At 40.0% G+C, this 19,775-nt stretch overlaps 2 protein-coding genes and 1 long non-coding RNA gene across 5 annotated transcripts in view; 1 reads left to right on the top strand and 2 right to left on the bottom strand.

Moving 5' to 3' along the window:
• Window positions 1-19,775, top strand: part of LOC135499093 (uncharacterized) — a 109,852-nt gene that overhangs the window by 5,818 nt on the left and 84,259 nt on the right. The window lies entirely within an intron of this gene.
• LOC135499085 (uncharacterized) overlaps window positions 3,363-19,775 on the bottom strand; it is a 120,746-nt gene continuing 104,333 nt past the window's right edge. The window contains exon 5 of the mRNA XM_064789725.1: window positions 3,363-3,561. The gene's annotated coding sequence lies outside the window, so the exon portion shown is untranslated. The remainder of the gene's footprint in view (window positions 3,562-19,775) is intronic.
• The window catches only part of LOC135498583 (NAD(P)H-hydrate epimerase-like), a 35,644-nt gene continuing 21,919 nt past the window's right edge, over window positions 6,051-19,775 (bottom strand). For all 3 annotated transcript variants that reach the window (XM_064788896.1, XM_064788897.1, XM_064788898.1), the window contains 4 exons: window positions 12,847-12,955; window positions 11,974-12,081; window positions 11,463-11,724; window positions 6,051-11,237 (listed from right to left, as the gene is read on the bottom strand). In XM_064788896.1, the coding sequence (XP_064644966.1) occupies window positions 10,909-11,237; window positions 11,463-11,724; window positions 11,974-12,081; window positions 12,847-12,955 (808 nt within the window). In that variant the 3' untranslated portion in view covers window positions 6,051-10,908. The remainder of the gene's footprint in view (window positions 11,238-11,462; window positions 11,725-11,973; window positions 12,082-12,846; window positions 12,956-19,775) is intronic.

The raw sequence follows: 19,775 nt of genomic DNA, 5'->3' as shown, positions 1-19,775 counted from the left end.
GAGTCCAACGCTCTTACCACTACTCCATCAAACCACCCACTGGAAAGGGTCGGCAATGTGAGAGTCACTGAAAACATGTGCTCAGACCTTCATCATTGAGTTATGTCATGATCTTTCAATTGAGTATACAAGTTCCGGGACTCTTTGTCCAAATTATGTGGATTTCACGTCACTGCCACAGACCCTTTGATGGGGCCATTGTGGCCCCTTAATCTGTATATTCCATTGAATGAGACAATCGGGCCTACTGTTGCTGGCGGATGTGTCCAATAATTTTTCTGCGTTACTGTGTTTGCTGGGAGTTTGGTATCACAAGCTTGTGATATATCAATACAAGTACAGGGTGTTAATCAAAACAAGTTACAGTCTTGAGGGCTAATAGCCGTTGTTCTAAATAACTTGGCCAATTTGATTTATATCATCAACAAATAGAATCTCTCAGAATTTGTTGCATACTAACTGAAGTTTAATCTATCCAGTTCATGTACTTCTTACACAACTGGAATTCAAAATGTTTTAATTAACACCCTGTATACTTGATGAACATATCACGTGCAAGTTCCAATTAAAGCTGTGGCAGTTGTAGGTTGACTTGCGACGGTGATTTCAAAAAGTATTTTTTGTCTATAAAAACATTATCATAGTCTCGAACTACATCTTCCATCATGGACCACAGAGGCTCCTCAAGTCTGGTGTCCTCGAAAACCCTCATTCAGCCCCACTTTCAATTTGGGGAAAACATTCAATCAGAAATGGAAAACATTTGTGACACCCTGTATATGTGTATTTATGTTAAGATGTCAGATATTCCGTTGTGATCGAAAGTAGAAATTAGTTTATCAACAACATCATTAAACTGCTGCAGTACGAAGTTGTTTCTTAAGAATATCAATTGAGAAAACAAAATCCCTATAAACTAAAAGTAACACGTATTCACCCATTCTGAATTACATAAACAAGAATTGACCTCTTAGTCCCAAAAAGCTTATTGGTTCATTTCCAATGAGCAAGCGGCAAGAAGAATTCGACACTTTCGATAAAGAGGGATCCATAATTTATCATTTCTTTTAAAAAGTATAAGCAATAACCTGCTCAGTGTCGGGAGCATTCAGATTTTGATGTCGAGTTCTGAAATAACTATTTGGTACACCCAAGAATTGTATGTGTAATTACAGACACATTTCAATCGTTGGGGTAAATTAATCTATGTCATTAAAGCAACATCAACATTCGAAATGTTTGAAAGGAATTATCAGGGCATTAAGATATCATTATCAATCCCCTTTTCTAAAAACCATACTACCAATCCAGACCTTAGATCCAAATCAAATGAAATGTATGGAAATCCATCCCCTTCCAGACTGTTCAAGATATTCTAAAGAAACAATTAACTGACAGCAATACTCTGTACAACAGATTAAGATTTAGGCCTTAATTACCGGTACTTGATTCAGACTGTGTAAAAATACTTTAATCTCACGCATATAAGACCATCTAATGAACTTTAACGAAGGAATGATTGCGGCTGCGGGATATCCTTTGACCTCCGCAGCAGTAGCGTAAACTGTAAGACTTCACAAGCACTGAAGCTGTCTTATCACTTTCTATTTGCTACGTGGATTTGGGTTGTGTTTAAATTCAGGAAAATGGTCTTATATTTGTGATTTTACAGTATTTCGCCTTCTTTGCGTGTACTGTGAAATGGTTAGTAGTTATTTAAATAAAACTTTTGTTTAAAATTGATGTGTTTTTGGTTCCTTCGACTTCAACTTAATCCTTTTATTTGAAACATGGAAAATAGTTGTCAGTTCAGAGTTTACTAGTTATATCTGCAGTTTTGTTTCAAACAATTTATTAATCTTTAGCCTCAGCACGGTTTGCAAACAGCAAACTTTATTCCATGAATCTTTAATGCAGTTATTGACAGTCTTCCGAACATGCAGATTACCGGTAACTAGTAACTTATTCTGAGCTGAAGAACTATCTACACTCTTAGAAATAAAGGTTTTCATGATTTTCTATGGGCACGAATCTTTCTATTCTCCAGAAAACCTTAGAGATTTCCAAGGTTCTCAGGAAAGGGGATAAGGTTCCTTGGCTTAAAATGATCTAAAATCCTTCTTGGTGCTTTTCTGTCTGATAGAAAACCGGAAGGGGTTTGTTATACGTGCTGCCTTAAAAAACCTTTAATTCTAAGAGTGGATCCAGGAGTGTATTTGGCATGTTGTCCAATGCAAATTTCAATTGTTGTTGTTGTGTTGAATGTTTATCTTTATGCTCAGCCATTAATACATTTTCCTTCAAAGCTTGTATTATGTGCAGCATTGAGTTTGTGAGCAAAGTTACCAGATATCGTTGGTTAATTTGCCGAACAACTTGTTTTTCACCAATTTGTTTAGCGTGAACTATTCATGTGTGGCAGAATTATTCATGTTTGATGCTATATCTGTTCAATTGCTGGTAAAATGTCAAAAAGTGAATTTGAAACTGTTCAAATAGGCTTGCCTATTCCGAGACGAACAGATCATTTCAAAGTTCCTCCTTTGACGTTTTCACCAGTAATTGTACACATCAAACTTGCATTCTTCTGCGCAACACATAAATACTTTACACTATTCACTTGGTATTACACAAGTTGTTCAGTAAACTGATCAAAGAACTCTGACAACATCGCTCACTAAACTTCAATTGGCACATAATATTAGCCTTGAAGACTAATAATGTATTGATAGTTGAACAATAAGATAACAATTCAACTCAATAACAATAACAATTGAACTTTGCAAAGGATTACAAGCCTTATACACTCCTGGATCAACGGATTTTGCCCAAAAAAAGGGGACCCTCAGAATATAGGCTATCTCCAAAAACGTCAAAAAAAAACTCGAGCGTGACCTCGCTCCGTAACTTTGCAGAGGAAAAAAGTTACGAGGGGAGGTCACGCACAATTTATTTTTCGAGTTTTGTGGACTTAGCGTATTTTTCAAGAATTTTTAAAGGAAAAAAGGATGACTCAGCGATTTTGTACTTAGCGTATTTTTCAAAAAAAAACCATGGAAAAGTTACGGAGCGGAGTCACGCTCGATTATTTTTTAGCCTGCTGTGGACTTAGTACAATTTTGAAGTAAAAACACAGGAGAGAAGATTCAGGAGAACTTTGTTCAGGAGACAATCATAAAATCCAAGAAGAAAACAGATTGAATCATTGGTTTATTGATTCATTACTGTTTGGAAAGGATGTTTAGAGATTATTGAGAGACATATCCAAAGACAAATAAGAAGAAAATCAAAAAAGATTTTTTGATATTTGTTAGTGCGCTAACTGACCTCGTAACCTGGGGGGAAAGAAGGAAGATATAATATAAATTATAACGTTTATTATTTCACTTTGAAAACATACAGAAGAAAGAAGAAGGTTACAGACAAAAAGGAAATATAAAGTCGGATTCGAATGGCATTCGTGTCAATTAAGGCTTTCATCATGGCGTTTGTCTTGACATGTAGTAGTCAACGCAAGGCTTTCATCATGGCGTTGGTTTGTACAACTCGAACATGAAGGACCTGCAAATATACAAAATAAAACGAGAGATTAAAATACGGCAGCATAGGTAAGACGGTACTACACCTGAACAAATCAAGTCTAAAGGCATCTGTATTTGCCGCGTTGCCTACAAAAAAGACATCTAAATAGCGAATGTGAGCAAAGCTGGTACTGAACTGTTAAACAACAGAGGCTGGAACAATCCAAGTACTCAGGAGAAAAGTTATTAAAATGCAATGGCCATTTTGGTTATTTCTATTAATTTCGGACAATCTACTCGAAGTAGAAATAATTCAGGTGCCCGTGCAATCTGTCAACATTGAAGTGATTTCAGAATGACCGAATTCCATCCGGAAAACATGGATTCGTGACAGCGCTGAATCAAACACGTCTCTAACACACGCCGTATAACTTCTGTACAAATATAAAAATGGAAGTGCGTTATTGTATACAAAACATTGGAAGGCCTCCGAAAACCACAATAAAAAGAAAATGGCCCGGATATGATCTCGTAGGCCTTTTATTCAATGCTGGTCTATGGTTATGTAATCCATGTCGAATACCTCAACCTAAGAATTTGTCTCAAACTTCATTGATGGGTGAAAAACTTTTCCCAAGAGCAGATTTAGACTTTCAATAAGCACGGTACCCAAGGCATGGATTTGACGATGATAATCAACATGACCCACAAACTCACCCTCAGGTGGAAGCTCACCGACTTTCAACAATTCCCTTGACCAAAAAATTCCGGCAATTCTCTTTCGACTGATACCATGCCACGTAACACGCGAAAATGACCAATGTTCAACCCCAAAATATGTGCACTCAGTCGACTTTTGAAACTTTTGAAACAACTGAATGCGATACTTGTGTTGTAAACTAAAAGTTTCGGTGGAAATTTAGAGTTTAATATGTTCTTACCGTGATTATTTTCGGTTTTTGTGGGAGCAAGATGTGAAGACATGTTCGGACAACATGGCGGCTGGACTGAAGACAGACGAAGCCAGGCGCATGCGTGCCACGTGGAAGCCAACTGCCGATCTTGACACCAGAGGAGCTGATTTTCGAGGTGGCCCACATCCTCCTCATTGAGCTGGTTATCGGACTCTCATGGATTTTATGAAAGAACTACGCCATTGCCATCTTCAGGGCGAGGTAGAAACTGAAAAGACTAAACCGTTAGATATCAATCAAAGTAAACCTCTTCCGACTCCGGTAAAAAAAAATATAGTAAAGGAGTGTAGCTAACATAACTCTATTGATTCAAGAAGACCTTGTCTTGGAGAAGTTACTGCAAAATACCATATGCCGTCATCTCTTATACTTTTTTCCTTGGGGTCTGAAGATGAGGTGTTGGGGGGGGGGGGGGGGGGGTAAAACACCAGCGCTGAAGGTGATCAAGGGACAATTTAGGCAGCAGCTAGGCAGGCAAGATAAATTTACACAAAACCGCCAATAGGAGTCTCTCACATCTCACAGTACGTCGAAGTGATTCACACTAGTACCAGGGATACATTTATTGCTAAGACTAACATGACCAAGGACCCTTAGGCCTACTGTGCATACTTGTCACTTGAAGATGGCCAAATTAGCCCCTCTGCTCCTGCCTATAGTCCCCCTTTAACACCTTCAGCGCCGAACCACGTAGATCTACGCCCCCCCCCCCCTTTAAGCTGGTTATCGGAGTCTCATGGACTTCATGAAAGAACTACGCCATCGCCATCTTCAGGGCAAGATATAAACTGAAAAGACCAAACTGTCTTTTCAGTTCCTACCGTGTCCTGAAGATGGCGATGGCGTAGTTTAGAATGACTTCATGAAAGAACTATGCCATCGCCATCTTCAGGGCAAGGGAGGAACTGAAAAGAACACACGGTCTTTTCAGTTCCCAACGTGCCCTGAAGATGGCGATGGCGTAGTTCAGAATGACTTCATGAAAGAACTATGCCATGCAATTTTTAGGGGGGTCGGGATGTTGGAAAAGGGGGTCATTTTTGGTCATTTTTCAACCAAAAAATAAAATATAGTAAAGAGTGTAGTTACATTAACTCTATTGATTCAAGAAGACCTTGTCTAGGAGAAGTTACTGCAAAAGACCTTATGCAGCCATTGCTTATACTTATTTTTCTGGGGTCTGAAAAAGGGGGCGTTAGGGGGTGAAACACCGGCGCTGAAGGTGTTAAGATCTGTAAAGGTAAAGACAACTGTTACCAGCTTTTAATGGGACAATATAGACCAGCGCTGTGGGTGTTAAAGGTACAATATAGGCAGCAGCTTGGCAGGCAAGATATAGTTACACAAAACCGCCAATAAGGGTCTCTCACATCTCACAGTACGTCGAAATGATTCACGCTTGTATGAGGAATATATTTAGTGCTGAATCTGACATAACCCAGTGCCCTTACTGTGTATATTAGTCACCTGAAGAAAGCCAAATTGGCCCCTCTGATCCTGCCTATAGTCCCCCTAATTATCTAAGTGCAATCATAAGCATAAGACAAAGGCCAAGTTGAGTTGAAACATAACCAGTCTATTTCATTCGATTGAACAAAAACAGGAGAAATATACATGTACATGTGCATGCAAGAAACTACTGACAGTGAAGTCCGAGATGATAGGAATGTACAATAATTGTACAGATTAGGCTGTATTCCACCCTTGAATTGCATTCAGAAAGTGTTAACAAGAGGCCCAAGGGTCTGGCGCTCAGCTGAAATACTTGGGTACAATGTACACGAGATGGAAAGCACCTGTTAGGTATCTTTCAACGTCATTTTTGTTAAAATATTGATGTACCGATATCATGCCCATATAGGCCTACCATAGAAAAAAGACTCTTGGACAAATAATGACAAAAAGTGCTACTTATTAGTGAAATTTAAGAGCTTGAGCAAACCTATGACCTTGAAGAGTAGGTCGAATCGAAAACCTGGGTGATATATAATGGAGACTTATTAGATACACCAACCATTTAGTCACTCTAGCTACAGCCAACGGCTTTAAAATGGCAAAATATGATTTTCAAGATGGCCGCCTGCCAAATCAAAAAAGAAAAAAAGAAAATGTAATGTACAAGTGAAAAGTGAAAAAGAAAAAAGAAAAACAAGTTGCCCTGAGGTGGGATCAATTCAAATTATTAAGCGACAAAAATGTCTTTGTAATTTACGTCTTCTGCCCCCTGGTGAGAAGAATTGAAGTCGAAATGCGCTAAATCTTCTGTCAGCAGCCTATGATGGGCTGTTCTTCCTGTCGGCAAGATTAGAAGTGCCCAGGTCTTACGGTTACAAAATGCCCAACTGTATCCACGGACGGATGGAAGGACGGACACCACTCAAATAGCTATTTGACTAGCTCGGTCAGCTGAGCTAAAAACGTTAAGATAAATTGCGAATAATAAATCGCCTGTTAGCTTGTACCGCTTGATGTCGCGTGACATCATTTGTGACATCTACAGTAAGTGTTGTCATCGAGATAATTAGCCGGGCATTAAAAGGAACCTCACTGCACAATTTGTAGGGCTTAATTGAATGTCTACTGTCCCATTTAAAAGTGCTGCCACCTATCTAGGCCCACGAAACTAAAGCTAGATGTGCTCATCAAATCGAATGACTCGACACCATCTAAAATCTTGAAAACTTAATTTGACAAAAACAAAAGTTAATTAGATCCTAATTTTCATTACCGGCAACTACCAACCCCCATAGACAAGTGATTTGGAAAATACATGATAGTCATTGACACCTATTGGTGAATTTGTGGAACTAACTCTGGTCCAGCTGGACCCAACCTTGGTTTCCCTTCACAAGAGTTCTGTGAGGAGAATTGTCGACATTATTGTTACAATACGTATATGACATCTTATGCCTATTATTATACTTTTGATAATCTGCTGTAAATCGCAGGTGATGTGGATTAGACTTACAACAAAAACATCAATATTGGCCTTAAAGGTAGACTGTCCCGAGACAACGCTGGCCGCCACAAATGAAGTATACAGTGAAAATTTTGAATTTGTTATTGAATTTGAAAATGTTCAATTGCGTTAATACATACTAGATATAAATGTCAGTGTTGCCTTTCTGTAGATAGATAGACAAATACTATGAATACCAAGTCTCCACAAATTTGTATTCACAATAACTCCACTAGGCATTGTGTATTAAGTGGATTTCTATTAGCTGGACCAGTAATTACGAACGTTGTACCCCTTTCATGGCCTGCCTGCATCATCAACTGCCCACTACAACAACAGGTTATAAAAATTTGGTTACACTTGTCAACAAAGACTAATTCCCAATCCATATTTGGAGCTATCATTTGTTTACAACAATAGTTCAGTCGTTCTCACTAGATGTCACCCCTACCTAATACATATTGCGTCAGCAGTCTATTCGCTATAAAAACAGATGTTATGCTTGAGACTACAATAATAGGTCAGTCTCGCACGACCGGTGAAAACTTCCGACAAAGACAAGCAGCGAAAAGACGTCTATACCGAGTCAGTCGTGGCATGAAATTCAATGCTCTTAAAACAAATTTTACTTGAGACATAAGTTTGTATGTGCTGGTGGAGCATTTACAGTTCATGTACAGAAGTAGCGCTGGGATTAGGGTTGACCATAGCCACAACGATTTTGACTAGAACTTGACATCCTAAAGCAGTAAGATCTCCTTCCAAACGAAGTGAATGCCAATTTCAAGGATGGGGTTCCCAAATTGAGATTCATTTCATTCTGGAAGAGTTCTAATACCTGTAAGATTTCAAGTTGTAGTCGAAATAGTAGGCCTATGGTCAACCCTTAAATAACACCTAAATTTCTGCTCAGTCGATTTAGCAACCATGCTTAGTATGCAATAGATACCTTTTTGCAAGCAATTACAAGGTGTCATATCATTTCTAATGATTTTTGGTGAGAAAAAATTGTGGTGCGGATTTAAAAAAAACTCTGTCCGGTCGGGAAAAGAAGCGACAATGTACACGGCTATAATACAATGACACAGAATGTTAGCAAGTTGAGGCATCGGCCGTTCATGGCGAGAAAGGTTCGAGATCAGTTAGGCGGGAAAAGATCACTTTGAATTTGTAAGAATTCACGCCGATGAACAGAAAGTTCTCGTCAATCTGAACCAGAACCAATCGACCATGTCGGTTAGCCATCATTTAGTCTGCCAAAAATACCAACGACACACATATAAAATACACTATTCTATTTATAGATACAAAATGGCTAAATAGCATCCATTTCATGGCAAGAAACAGTCACATGACCTGGTTTTGGGGATATCGTTTAGCACAAAGATTAAAACACCTTGTCTTAAGAATATGTTTCAAAACTTTTCTTCAACAAACTGAAAGGTTGAAAGTACTTGTCTGAACATTCGATTTTTGGTAGGGAAATTCTAATGCTACAGTTGCCACGACAACAGACATTTAAAACAAAATTAAAACAAAATTTGCCGAATCCTACCTTGCATGTTATATAATTATGTACAGAAAAAACACATAATGATATTATAATATTTACATTGATATGCAAATTTATTCAAGCTCTGCTAACCCCGTGTAATTGTTTACAGTCATCTAATGCCGTCTCATGATAGAACATTAACTATACCCGAACTAAGTCTAATGTTACAAAAATAGATGTGCTGTGTTGATGTTTTTAAGCCGGTTAAGCGCCTGTACAATAGAGCTATTCTATCTGTAATAGGCCTATGCATTACAGATGCACCAAAGATAGAGAAGCGACTTAACAATAGGCCCAGGCCTTGTGTAAGTTAACAATAGGCCCAGGCCTTGTGTAAGTTAACAATAGGCCCAGGCCTTGTGTAAGTTAACAATAGGCCCAGGCCTTGTGTAAGTTAACAATAGGCCCAGGCCTTATGTAAGTTAACAATAGGCCCAGGCCTTGTGTAAGTTAACAACAGGCCCAGGCCTTGTGTAAGTTGATGCTCCACAACTCGCTTAAACACGTTGACACAGTTGACTTTTACACTTTTGACACTGATTTTGTTAACGTTGATTTAAATCAAATTGCCGTGGTAGATAACACAATAAACTATGATAAATCTAAACATGTTTGGAACAATTAACACCACACAAACACCAGTATACACGAAGGCGTTTTATAATTTGAATGAAAATCGAAAGAAACGATTGGATATAACCGCAAATTTTTGCGGAAACAAAAAAATCACTACATCCGTTGAAATATTTGAATATTTGACAGCAAAAAATGTTTCATACAAAGGGTTAATCCATTCACCTGGTCTTGCAGGTATATTATTTATAACAGACATTGACTCCAACAGATGTCATATATATCTGATGAATAAAGCCTACTTACGTTCGTACACGACCAAATTTGATCAAGCATATTAATTAGCTGATTATGTACCGGGCGTGTTAATTACCAAGCTAATTAGCCGCGTTTCCAGAACGAGACTAGGTCACTCTGTGATCAAGATGGACAGTTGACATTGAAAATTTGGAGGTTAGTTCTCTAACACTCGAACACTTGGTCATTGATTGAAGAATCTCGATTCTGACCAACTAATTACAAATATACTAACTAATCATCAATACTGAGCATATTCTTACGAGGTACATGCTGACCAATGACATTCATGATCGAAACGACTAAGTACAAATTTGTAATTTGTAATTTGAAAGTGATAACTCGGTGCACAGTTCCTTTTCAACACGTAGAGGACGATAACGCATCTTTATGATGCATGTATCAATGTGCCATGTCATTCTGGCTGACGAACAGTTATTACTTACAACGATTTACGTGAATTGTTTTTCATTTTTCTTACAAAAGATGGCAGTGTAATGCGACAGACATCACCCAGATTGACCCCAGTAATTCCAGGCCGCAATCAGCCGTTGTTTGAATATCTGCCTGGTAACTGATCCTACAGATATTGTATATGTACATCAGAAGCAGAAGTGTTGGGAACCAGTCGGTTTTGACCCCTATCAATAGTCATCAGACACTGAAAGCTTTTTGATTAACCAACAACACTCAAGTGTTCCCTTTTGAAGTGTTTAGGTGTATGCCTGCGTCAGTATACGGGGAGGAGGGGTATCTTTGCAAATTACATTCAAATTGAGGCCTGAAAATTTCAAATTCAAACCGAGAGCGAAAACCTACTTTCAGATCCAGATATTTAAAAATTCGGAAAAATCCAAAATTTCTAACACAAACAAAACATTTGAAACTCGAAGGTTAAAATTCAAATCTTAACTTTAAAATCCAGTACTAAATTTCAAATCCAAAACTAGCTGTAGGAACAATCTAAACGTCTAATCCAAAACTGATGGAAAAATCGAAAAATTCAAATTCAGTTACAAATTTTCAAAGTTACGACGCAGTATCGTTTTTTTCCTTTTCTTTGTTTTCTTTGTCGATTTCTTTCTCCTTTTCTTGTTTTTCCTTTTCTTTCTCCTGTTTTTCTTGATTTTTATGAATCTCCTGCATCCGCATCTCCACGAATTGCTCCGTTCCATGATACGGCGGCAGATGGAGGTCGTATTTTTGAGCAAGAGCAGACGGCACAAATCTACCGCCTAAAAAGTGGTATTTCCCCTTGAAGTATTGGGCGCACTTCTTTGGTGCGGTCAGCGAAATGAGCATCTCGGGTTGCAGACCTTCATGGGATCCGTGCTGGTCGCCTTCCTCCACGTGCCAGCCTATAGGATAGAGAATACCAATGAGATCACGGGCACGTGAGAAAAGAGAACTTTTGCCATACCTCATCACAGGCATGTGAAAATACAAGCTCTGTCAGCCAAGGGGATATTGAGCTCCTATTTTCATGTGCCTGTGTTGAGATATGGCAAGAAGTCTCATAGTGCGATAATTATCAAGGAGTGTAAATTAAGACATGCCACCTAGTGGTGAAAGTTAGAACTAACCTGATGGGATATCTATACTGACGATTGGGATGTCAATACGTTTCAGCGTGTCAATAATCTCGAGGAAACTCTCCCGGACTGGCGGTTTAAAACTGAACCCAAAGAGGGCGTCTACGATCAGGTTATACGCGTCTCGGATGAGCGAGGGGTCCGAAGGGAGGTAGCTTAGGAAGGGTACGTCCATTTTCTGGCATTGTGTTGTCAGGTTTTTGAACAGTGGTTTATTCGGTGCTTTGGGGTAGAAGATCGTCGGTCGGTAGCCCTGAAATTATAAATATGGATTTGAATCAGAAATTTAACTAGACTGAATGGAAAACTCAAGTTTATTCCCAACCTGAGGCCAGTGAAATCGAAGGTTCAGCTTATATTTTGTCGGATTCAACCAAAACCTAGCAAGTTCGGCGTGGGTGTAGCCTACCACTGTTTTCAGGCACAGTTGATGATGATGTGGCTGAGAGGAGAAGGAGCCATGAACAGAGACTGTAGGCACGTCCAAAATGAATATACTCACGAATAATTTGAGATGTCGAGCGCACACGAGGCCGTCTCCACCATTGTTTCCAGGCCCGCAGCAAATTAATAAAGCACCATTATCTTTGAGCTTTTCGAGCGGGTAGACCTAGAAATAAGAGAAAAAGTTTTAGAAGCATCTCATGAGTGGTCATGTCAATAGGTTAAATGGTACCATTAGAAATCGAGAGCTTTCCAATGAATGGTCATGTCAATAGGTTTATAAATGGTACCATCAGAAAGTGTTCGTCCAGAGCTTTCCAATGAATGGTCATGTCAATAGGTTTACAAATGGTACCATTAGAAAGTGCTCATCGAGAGCTTTCCAATAAATGGTCATGTCAATAGGTTTATAAATGGTACCATCAGAAAGTGTTCGTCCAGAGCTTTCCAATGAATGGTCATGTCAATAGGTTTACAAATGGTACCATTAGAAAGTGCTCATCAAGAGCTTTCCAATGAATGGTCATGTCAATAGGTTTACAAATGGTACCATTAGAAAGTGTTCATCGAGAGCTTTCCAACGAATGGTCATGGCAATAGGTTTATAAACAGCACCATCAGAAAGTTTCCAACAAACATGAAATAATTCAGCCGACATTCCACTTTGGTTCCGCTTTATACCAATAGATGGCTCTACTCTTATCATATTTTGAACAAGTCATCTCGGGCTCTTGTAAGATGCTGGTCCTGACATTTGTATACGGTAGAACCTCTATATAAGGGACACCCTCAGGACTGACAAGTGCTGTCCTCAATACAGAGGTGTCCTGATTAGAGATGTAATCAAATTTGGTACAAAAACTGGTGTAATAGAGAGGTGTTGAAGGGAGGTTCCACAGTCAACTGTACTTTGCCTAAGTACGCCACCTACCTTAGCTATCGCTAACGCACAGCTCATTCCCGCTAGCTCCATAAGCTGTACCACGCTAAACGCGTATTCGTTAAATAGGTCATTGTCGACATTCCTGGCATCCTCCTGACTGCAAAGATAGAGAAAAGTCAAATATGAGGTGAGGCTACATATAACACCACAAAAGGGTAAAAAAGAACTTGTTGTGGCTAGCTCCGGAAAGGGTTAATGCTTAATACTCTATAACACTTCACAATGATTATATGGCGAAGAAATTGACCAGCGACTGCCGAATCAATCTCAATGCAACATGCCCGTAGCCAGTCATGCGCAATCCTAATAACTTCATCATCCCGGTGAGAGGGGCAGTAATAACTATGCTCGATGGACTAACATATCGTGATTGTCTTCTAGTGTGAATTGAGCCTCCAGCTGGCCCAACTGCTGGTGGAACTGTGACTGAATACTGTGACTGAATACTGTGCCGATGATAAACTGTAAATGGCAACATTTCTGGATGTGTTTAATTTTGCGATTTGTAAAAATTCCTGAAAATAATATAATTCAAACATTTTTATTTTGCGCATTCAAAAGTTATCTTTTTTAATTTTCAAGCAATTTGTTATTCAACAATTTATATTTTTACATATCTAGGTTATTTGGGAAATCCCCAGTTATGAAATATTTGCAATAATCGCTCCAATGTCTTCACACGAAGTCGCGACCTCCCAGGGTGCACCTGTCACGCGTCCCCTCTTAACCGAATCACCGTGGCTTCATCGCTTAATTGACCGACAAATACTGACTTCAATCGCCATGGTAACGCAGCAGAAATTGATATCATTAACCTGCCGTGTGGTATGACTGCGTCTTCGAGATGTGAGGTAAGATCTGGAAACGAGGGGCGAAATAAAAAACTGAAAAAACTATTTCAGCTTTTGTTTTCAATTCTGATTCCTGGGTTTTGGCATTTTTTCCGAAACCAACCGTCTATCCCAAATCCCGACAAAAACTTCCAACATGGAGGCTAATTCAGGCAGAGAGATAATGCTTAAGTATCATGACTGCTTGGAGAATCTTTCCATATTTGCCAGCACAGCCATCAAGTTGAAGCAGGAGGATGCAAATAAGGCAGAACAGCCAAACTAATCCCTGCAACAAGCAGAGGGAGGCAACACGTTACTTTGAACAGCCCTTATCCCTTCTCTAATCTTGTCATTAAGACAACCAGCGTGATAAGGGTGTTACATTCAGGAACAAATTATTGCGAAATTAAGCTTTGCCGTATAAACAAATGCATCGCTACGGCGACCTGCTACCCATAATGCCCTGGTAGTGTTGAACTGCGTGAATCGTGATTGAAGAACCAAATGTCGAAAAATAGGCACTGTGTTTAAAATTGAGTCATGGGGCTACTGTATCTTTGAAAAAAATGTTTTACAGGGAAATCTGAGACAAGAAGTTCTGATCTCTTCTCCCCAGGACCAAAAAGGGAAATACGACCTTGGTCAATAAAAACCCGGGGCAGCGTCTTGTCAAAATGAACACACTAGGCATTATTCCTGGGGGAAGGTTTGGGGTTCCGACTCCCGATGACATGCTGAGCATCCATGTTACAAAAATATGCAACATGCAGGTGAGCTTTTAGTGTGAGACTACACATGGCAACACCTGGTGGCCAGCAGAGTTAACATCCATCTTTCTACACAAATCCACTCCCAAGTTGTCCCTTTAAGAGTGCCTGCATGAGGGAGTGCACACAATAACTGTAAGAGCCACTATCTCTACAATTAGAATATCCTTTTTAATTAATAAAGATACCACATTCCTGCGTCGTTAACAGGCTGAAACATAACCCATGTAGATCCTGAGTGAACTATTTGTAAGCAATTAACGTCTCGTTTGTCAACCATGTTAATAATCAATTAGGGGAAATATACACTAATTGATGATTGATAGACGGAGAAGGGGGCGTGTCAAGAGTGGAAGAATTTATGGCAGAATTGGAGGGGGCATCTCAGTACTGGTTTGTTAACCACTTTGGGCAGGGGAAGCGTCGTCCTCATAAAGATATGGATGCCAATGAGCCCAGGCAAAATGACTGGACTTTTTCCTTGCCAAGATCTTCTACTTTAATTGGCACTCAATGCCTATAAAACGCTTTATTTTGGTCCAATCTTGATAAAACAAAGATCCACAGAGAATTGATATGACGATCTTTCCATTCCAGCTGTCAAATTTAGCATTTAGTAGGAGAAAAAGGTCTGAAACACACCAATTACAAGTAATTTGACATCCCTGAGAAGGAGTGTTGGTTGAAAGCTGGGCCTGGCTGTTCGAAACAAGGCATTAAGTTAACTTGGTGTTATATCTCTCAGTTAAGCCCTCAGACTTAACGGCAAATTAGGCCAGCGTTTGGGACAAACCTCGCTTTGAACAACCAGGCCATGGCCGTTCCAATATTAGAGAAACTGGAGTCCCGATGACAGTTTGAAATAAGACACCCCTGGTTGGCCTGGCTCCAACACAATGATTACTGAAGGACGTGTAGTATACCATTAGCAAGGCTTACTGCAACTTCAGGTGAATGGATTAAGTGTATATTTAGAGCCGAGAAGATTACTCTTCATATAATCTGTTCGACTAAAATGTCACTACCGTCATCTAATGCCTATTTATACATTTGACTCTGACAACCTCAACATGAGCAGCTTGCAAATCAGTCTCGAGCATATCGATATTGTTCAATCTCCGTAAGTGAGTGATAATCATGCATCAGAAATACCGACTTGACATTTGACCTTGCAAATCCCATGCGACGTCCTCTGGTGCATTTAATGAATCTCATTGGTTATGGAAATGTTTGGTTTCCATGGTTACAGATAATGCTATCGAAGTTGCTCAGAAGGGATCAGAGATTGAGTTTGTGTTACCTAGCTGGGGTTTGTGAGGCAAACATGTACATAATGCATACATGTATAGATAAACATGAGCAGACGTCAACTTGAGGTCATTGAACTCACACCTCAGTCGCTGACACCAGTTACCAGGAGTCATTATACCAGGCTTGTAAAAGGTGGCAGCACCAGTACTGTCCCAAACTGTTTTCAAATAACCCCTGAAGAATGAGCTGCAACCTTTTGCTACAATTTGGTGTATCTGTTAAAAGTCAGTTAAAGAACTGCATAATTGGACAATTAAATCACTGCGAGATTTTCCAAGTCGAAAATTGCCATCAAAAGTGATCAATCAAAAGATTATTTTCCCGCAAATCTAATTTTCTACAGTGTAGTTATCATCGCCGAAGGACTTCTGAGACAAAATAATTAAATCTCGCGCATCGCTCCAGGTCATTGGGAAAATTAAATGATTCCGCAAATCGTCATAATTCATAACTAGCGGCCATCTTTAATGTTGCATTGACTGAAACTGTTTGATTTCGGGGCGTAAGAATGTTCTCCTTGCGCATGACTGGAACTCTATTTATTAAGAATGTTGTTGTGTTCCTGCCTGCATTGGCCACCATTGCAATCTCCCATGCTCCTTGCGCATGACTGGAACTCTATTTATCAATGATGTTATTCTCTCCCTTCCTGAATTGGCCAACATTGCCTCTGAATGGCCTTAATTAGGGCAATTCATTATTAGAGCGCTTTTAGTGCCTCTAGGCATGAGAGAATTTGTGACATGGTTCAAATGATAAACATTTTATTGAAACTATTCTAAACGACAAAGGGTTTGAGATTTTCTCCCCAAAGTGAGTAAATCCATAGTCCCCGGCTGTTTCAGTCTGATCACACCACCCTATCACAATGTATAATGTACAGTGACCAGTGCAATATGGAAGCTAAGGGCAATCTTCCAGAAGAGTGCCCTGGTTTTCCTGGGGTATAATCAGCGGACTGTAAAATTGTCAATATCTAACGCAATCAAGCGCTGTGAGGGCACTGTGGCATAAAATTGACAAGAATTGTTCCATTATTCTGACTGCAGACTGCTCAGTGGGTATGAATACTGGTCTATCATGAAATAAGACTTAAAGGTACAATATAAGCAAGCCATGGCTCAACATGTCGTAGTCTGACTAGCTATTAAAGTCCTGATCACAATGCGCCTTAGTGCAGTGAAAACAATTCAAGTCCCGCTCACAATTAGAGTCCCACTCACAACATATGTTGGTGCAGTGAAGACAATAAAAGCCCCACTCACAACATACGTTGGTGCAGTGAAGACAATAAAAGCCCCACTCACAACATACGTTGGTGCAGTGAAGACAATAAAAGCCCCACTCACAACATACGTCGATGCAGTGAAGACAATAAAAGCCCCACTCACAACATACGTTGATGCAGTGAAGACAATAAAAGCCCCACTCACAACATACGTTGGTGCAGTGAAGACAATAAAAGCCCCACTCACAACATACGTTGATGCAGTGAAGACAATAAAAGCCCCACTCACAACATACGTTGGTGCAGTGAAGACAATAAAAGCCCCACTCACAACATATGTCGGTGCAGTGAAGACAATAAAAGCCCCACTCACAACATACATCGGTGCAGTGAAGACAATAAAAGCCCCACTCACAACAAGATATTCACATCTGCCTTGTCTAACGCCATCAAACAATCAAACATGTTCGTTCCACGCAACATCACCACAGGACCTCATTATCACACATGTACGCCCAACAGCTCCGAGATATTTCCCGCCGATTTGCCGCTGATACAAAGTTCAATTTGGCGAACAGCAACGCTAATTTCCTGTAAATATTTCTCAACAATGGCGGCATTCACCGGCGAAACGACGGGAGATGCAAATGGATTGAACGATCAGAGAGATTCCTCTGTTTTTCTCAATTTTCAAGCGATGTGGTCGTGATTTATTCTCACATGTGTTGCAACTATGACTCTTTGTACATGTTTTACCCGCAGACATGCGATCCTTTTATCGCACATTGCAGCGACAACTGTCGCTAGTCGCAACAACAAAATCACATGTTAATGGTGTGAAAATTTATTCTGGGAAAACTAGGCAACAGATATGTCCAATGGACTAATCCAACCAGATGTAACTGGTTAATGAACTTTCTGATCGATAATATTTTAAACCCACTCTATTTGTCTGGGTCGTCCATCTTTCATATTGCAAAGTAGAGTTTGACAGGCGGAAATAAATCACTAAAACTACAGAATATCAAAACTATTGAACTTGGTGCTTATCTTCAAGAACTGACAACAGCAATCACACTGTCAAAAATCATGTTTTAAGGTCCAATAAACTTCTCATAACCTGACGAAGCGAGCGCACGTCAGACACGGTGTACCTTGATCATGACAGATCTGACGCAACCCGGGACAACACGCAACAATCATTTTGTCATGTAGCTGGAAGCTTATTGGACTTGAAAACGCAATATTTCAGCAATGCAATGTATCGTCGGGCTTGAATGAAAGTGACAAGTTACGAATTCCATCTCTATTATATAAAGCATGGACAGACATTTCTCACCCTATATTTCCTACCTCACTGATTCCACAATTTATCATCACTCACCTGGAAAGAAAGAAAAGACACACAACGTAAGAATATGGCAAACTGGATAATACAGGGAGGGCTATATGCATAGCTGACTGCGTAAGGAAATACTCATGCTGTCACCCCACGGGCTCTCGTCCAAACCAATCTCATATGGGAGTGCGTATACAGTCAGACAAGCATCCCGGTTGTGTATCTTATAGAGAGGTGTCCTTATAGAGAGGTGTCCTTAATAGAGAGGTGTCCTTAATAGAGAGGTGTCTGCTAAGAGAGGTTTTACTGTATTGGACAACCATATCACGTTGGATGTGACGCTGAAAGAATGATGGATCAATCGCGTTGGACGACCACCCCCGCTAATCTCAGCAGAAAAGAAATACTGAATACGAATTAGATCCGTTGCCAATATTTCACGGGACGAGTTGGAGGAAGGTCTTGTCGCTATGTTAACAAGCACTCTAGCCCCTTCTGACCCATGCACTGCAATTTGTAACCCCCACTACTCAGCCAGGCAATCAAAATGATAAGGCAGTAATTTGAACCAGACTGAACATATTTAGCATTCATGGCATATCTGTCCCGGGTCAGATGATACCACCGCAATCTCCTGACGACGGTCCCAACTTAGTTGATTCGATTTCTTTCGGATTCGAGACATGTGCCATCCTGATCCTGCTGGTATCATTTCCGATGTCAAATGCCAAACGTAATGTTTGTAGGCCTTCGAGAGATTGCGTACCCTTCTGCCTCACTCTCTCTCCCATTTCAACTCTCAGTTTTCCTCGCAGCCATCTCGTGATATCGTTCGACGTATTCTCACTGGTCTACATCGACCATTTTTGAAATCCCAAACTGTACCTAATGGCATTAATTGCTGCAATGAGCAATGAAATAATCACTTGTCTGCAGGTTAAACAGTTGGTTTGATAATTAAAGCAGGTCACAGCTGATGTTTGTTGTTAATGAGATATCTTGTCGAATGCGGTGATTGTCCCAGGTCACAGCAGCAGAAATCTCCTGTGTGCGGGTTACCTGACATGCGTCTCTTGAAGCCAAACCACGCAACATCAAACGAAATCAACGATAACCAAATCATCGCGAAAAATATCACGTCACCACGGCGATGAAACGACTAATTAATACAGTGTACTTTGATCACAGTGTAACAAAGAAAGTCCCAGGGAGGCCTGTTGCCGCAGCGCATCCGGTCTTTCAACTTCCTGTTCTGCAGCAGAAGACGTTGGTGTAATTTCCGACTCTGGTCTGTAAATGTCGTAATTATGACTATTATTGTTGACGGAGGTGCAAAAGGGTTGGCGGAGAGAGTGAAGATTGGTTTCCTGCCGTTGCGAGGATGGAGGAGACCAGGTCATGAGGTAAGAGTTGCAGGAATTTTGTCGACTTTGAAACTA

This window comes from Lineus longissimus, chromosome 14 (genome assembly GCF_910592395.1).
Source record: "Lineus longissimus chromosome 14, tnLinLong1.2, whole genome shotgun sequence".
NCBI lineage: Eukaryota > Metazoa > Nemertea > Pilidiophora > Heteronemertea > Lineidae > Lineus > Lineus longissimus.
This window is presented reverse-complemented; position numbering and strand designations above follow the sequence as displayed.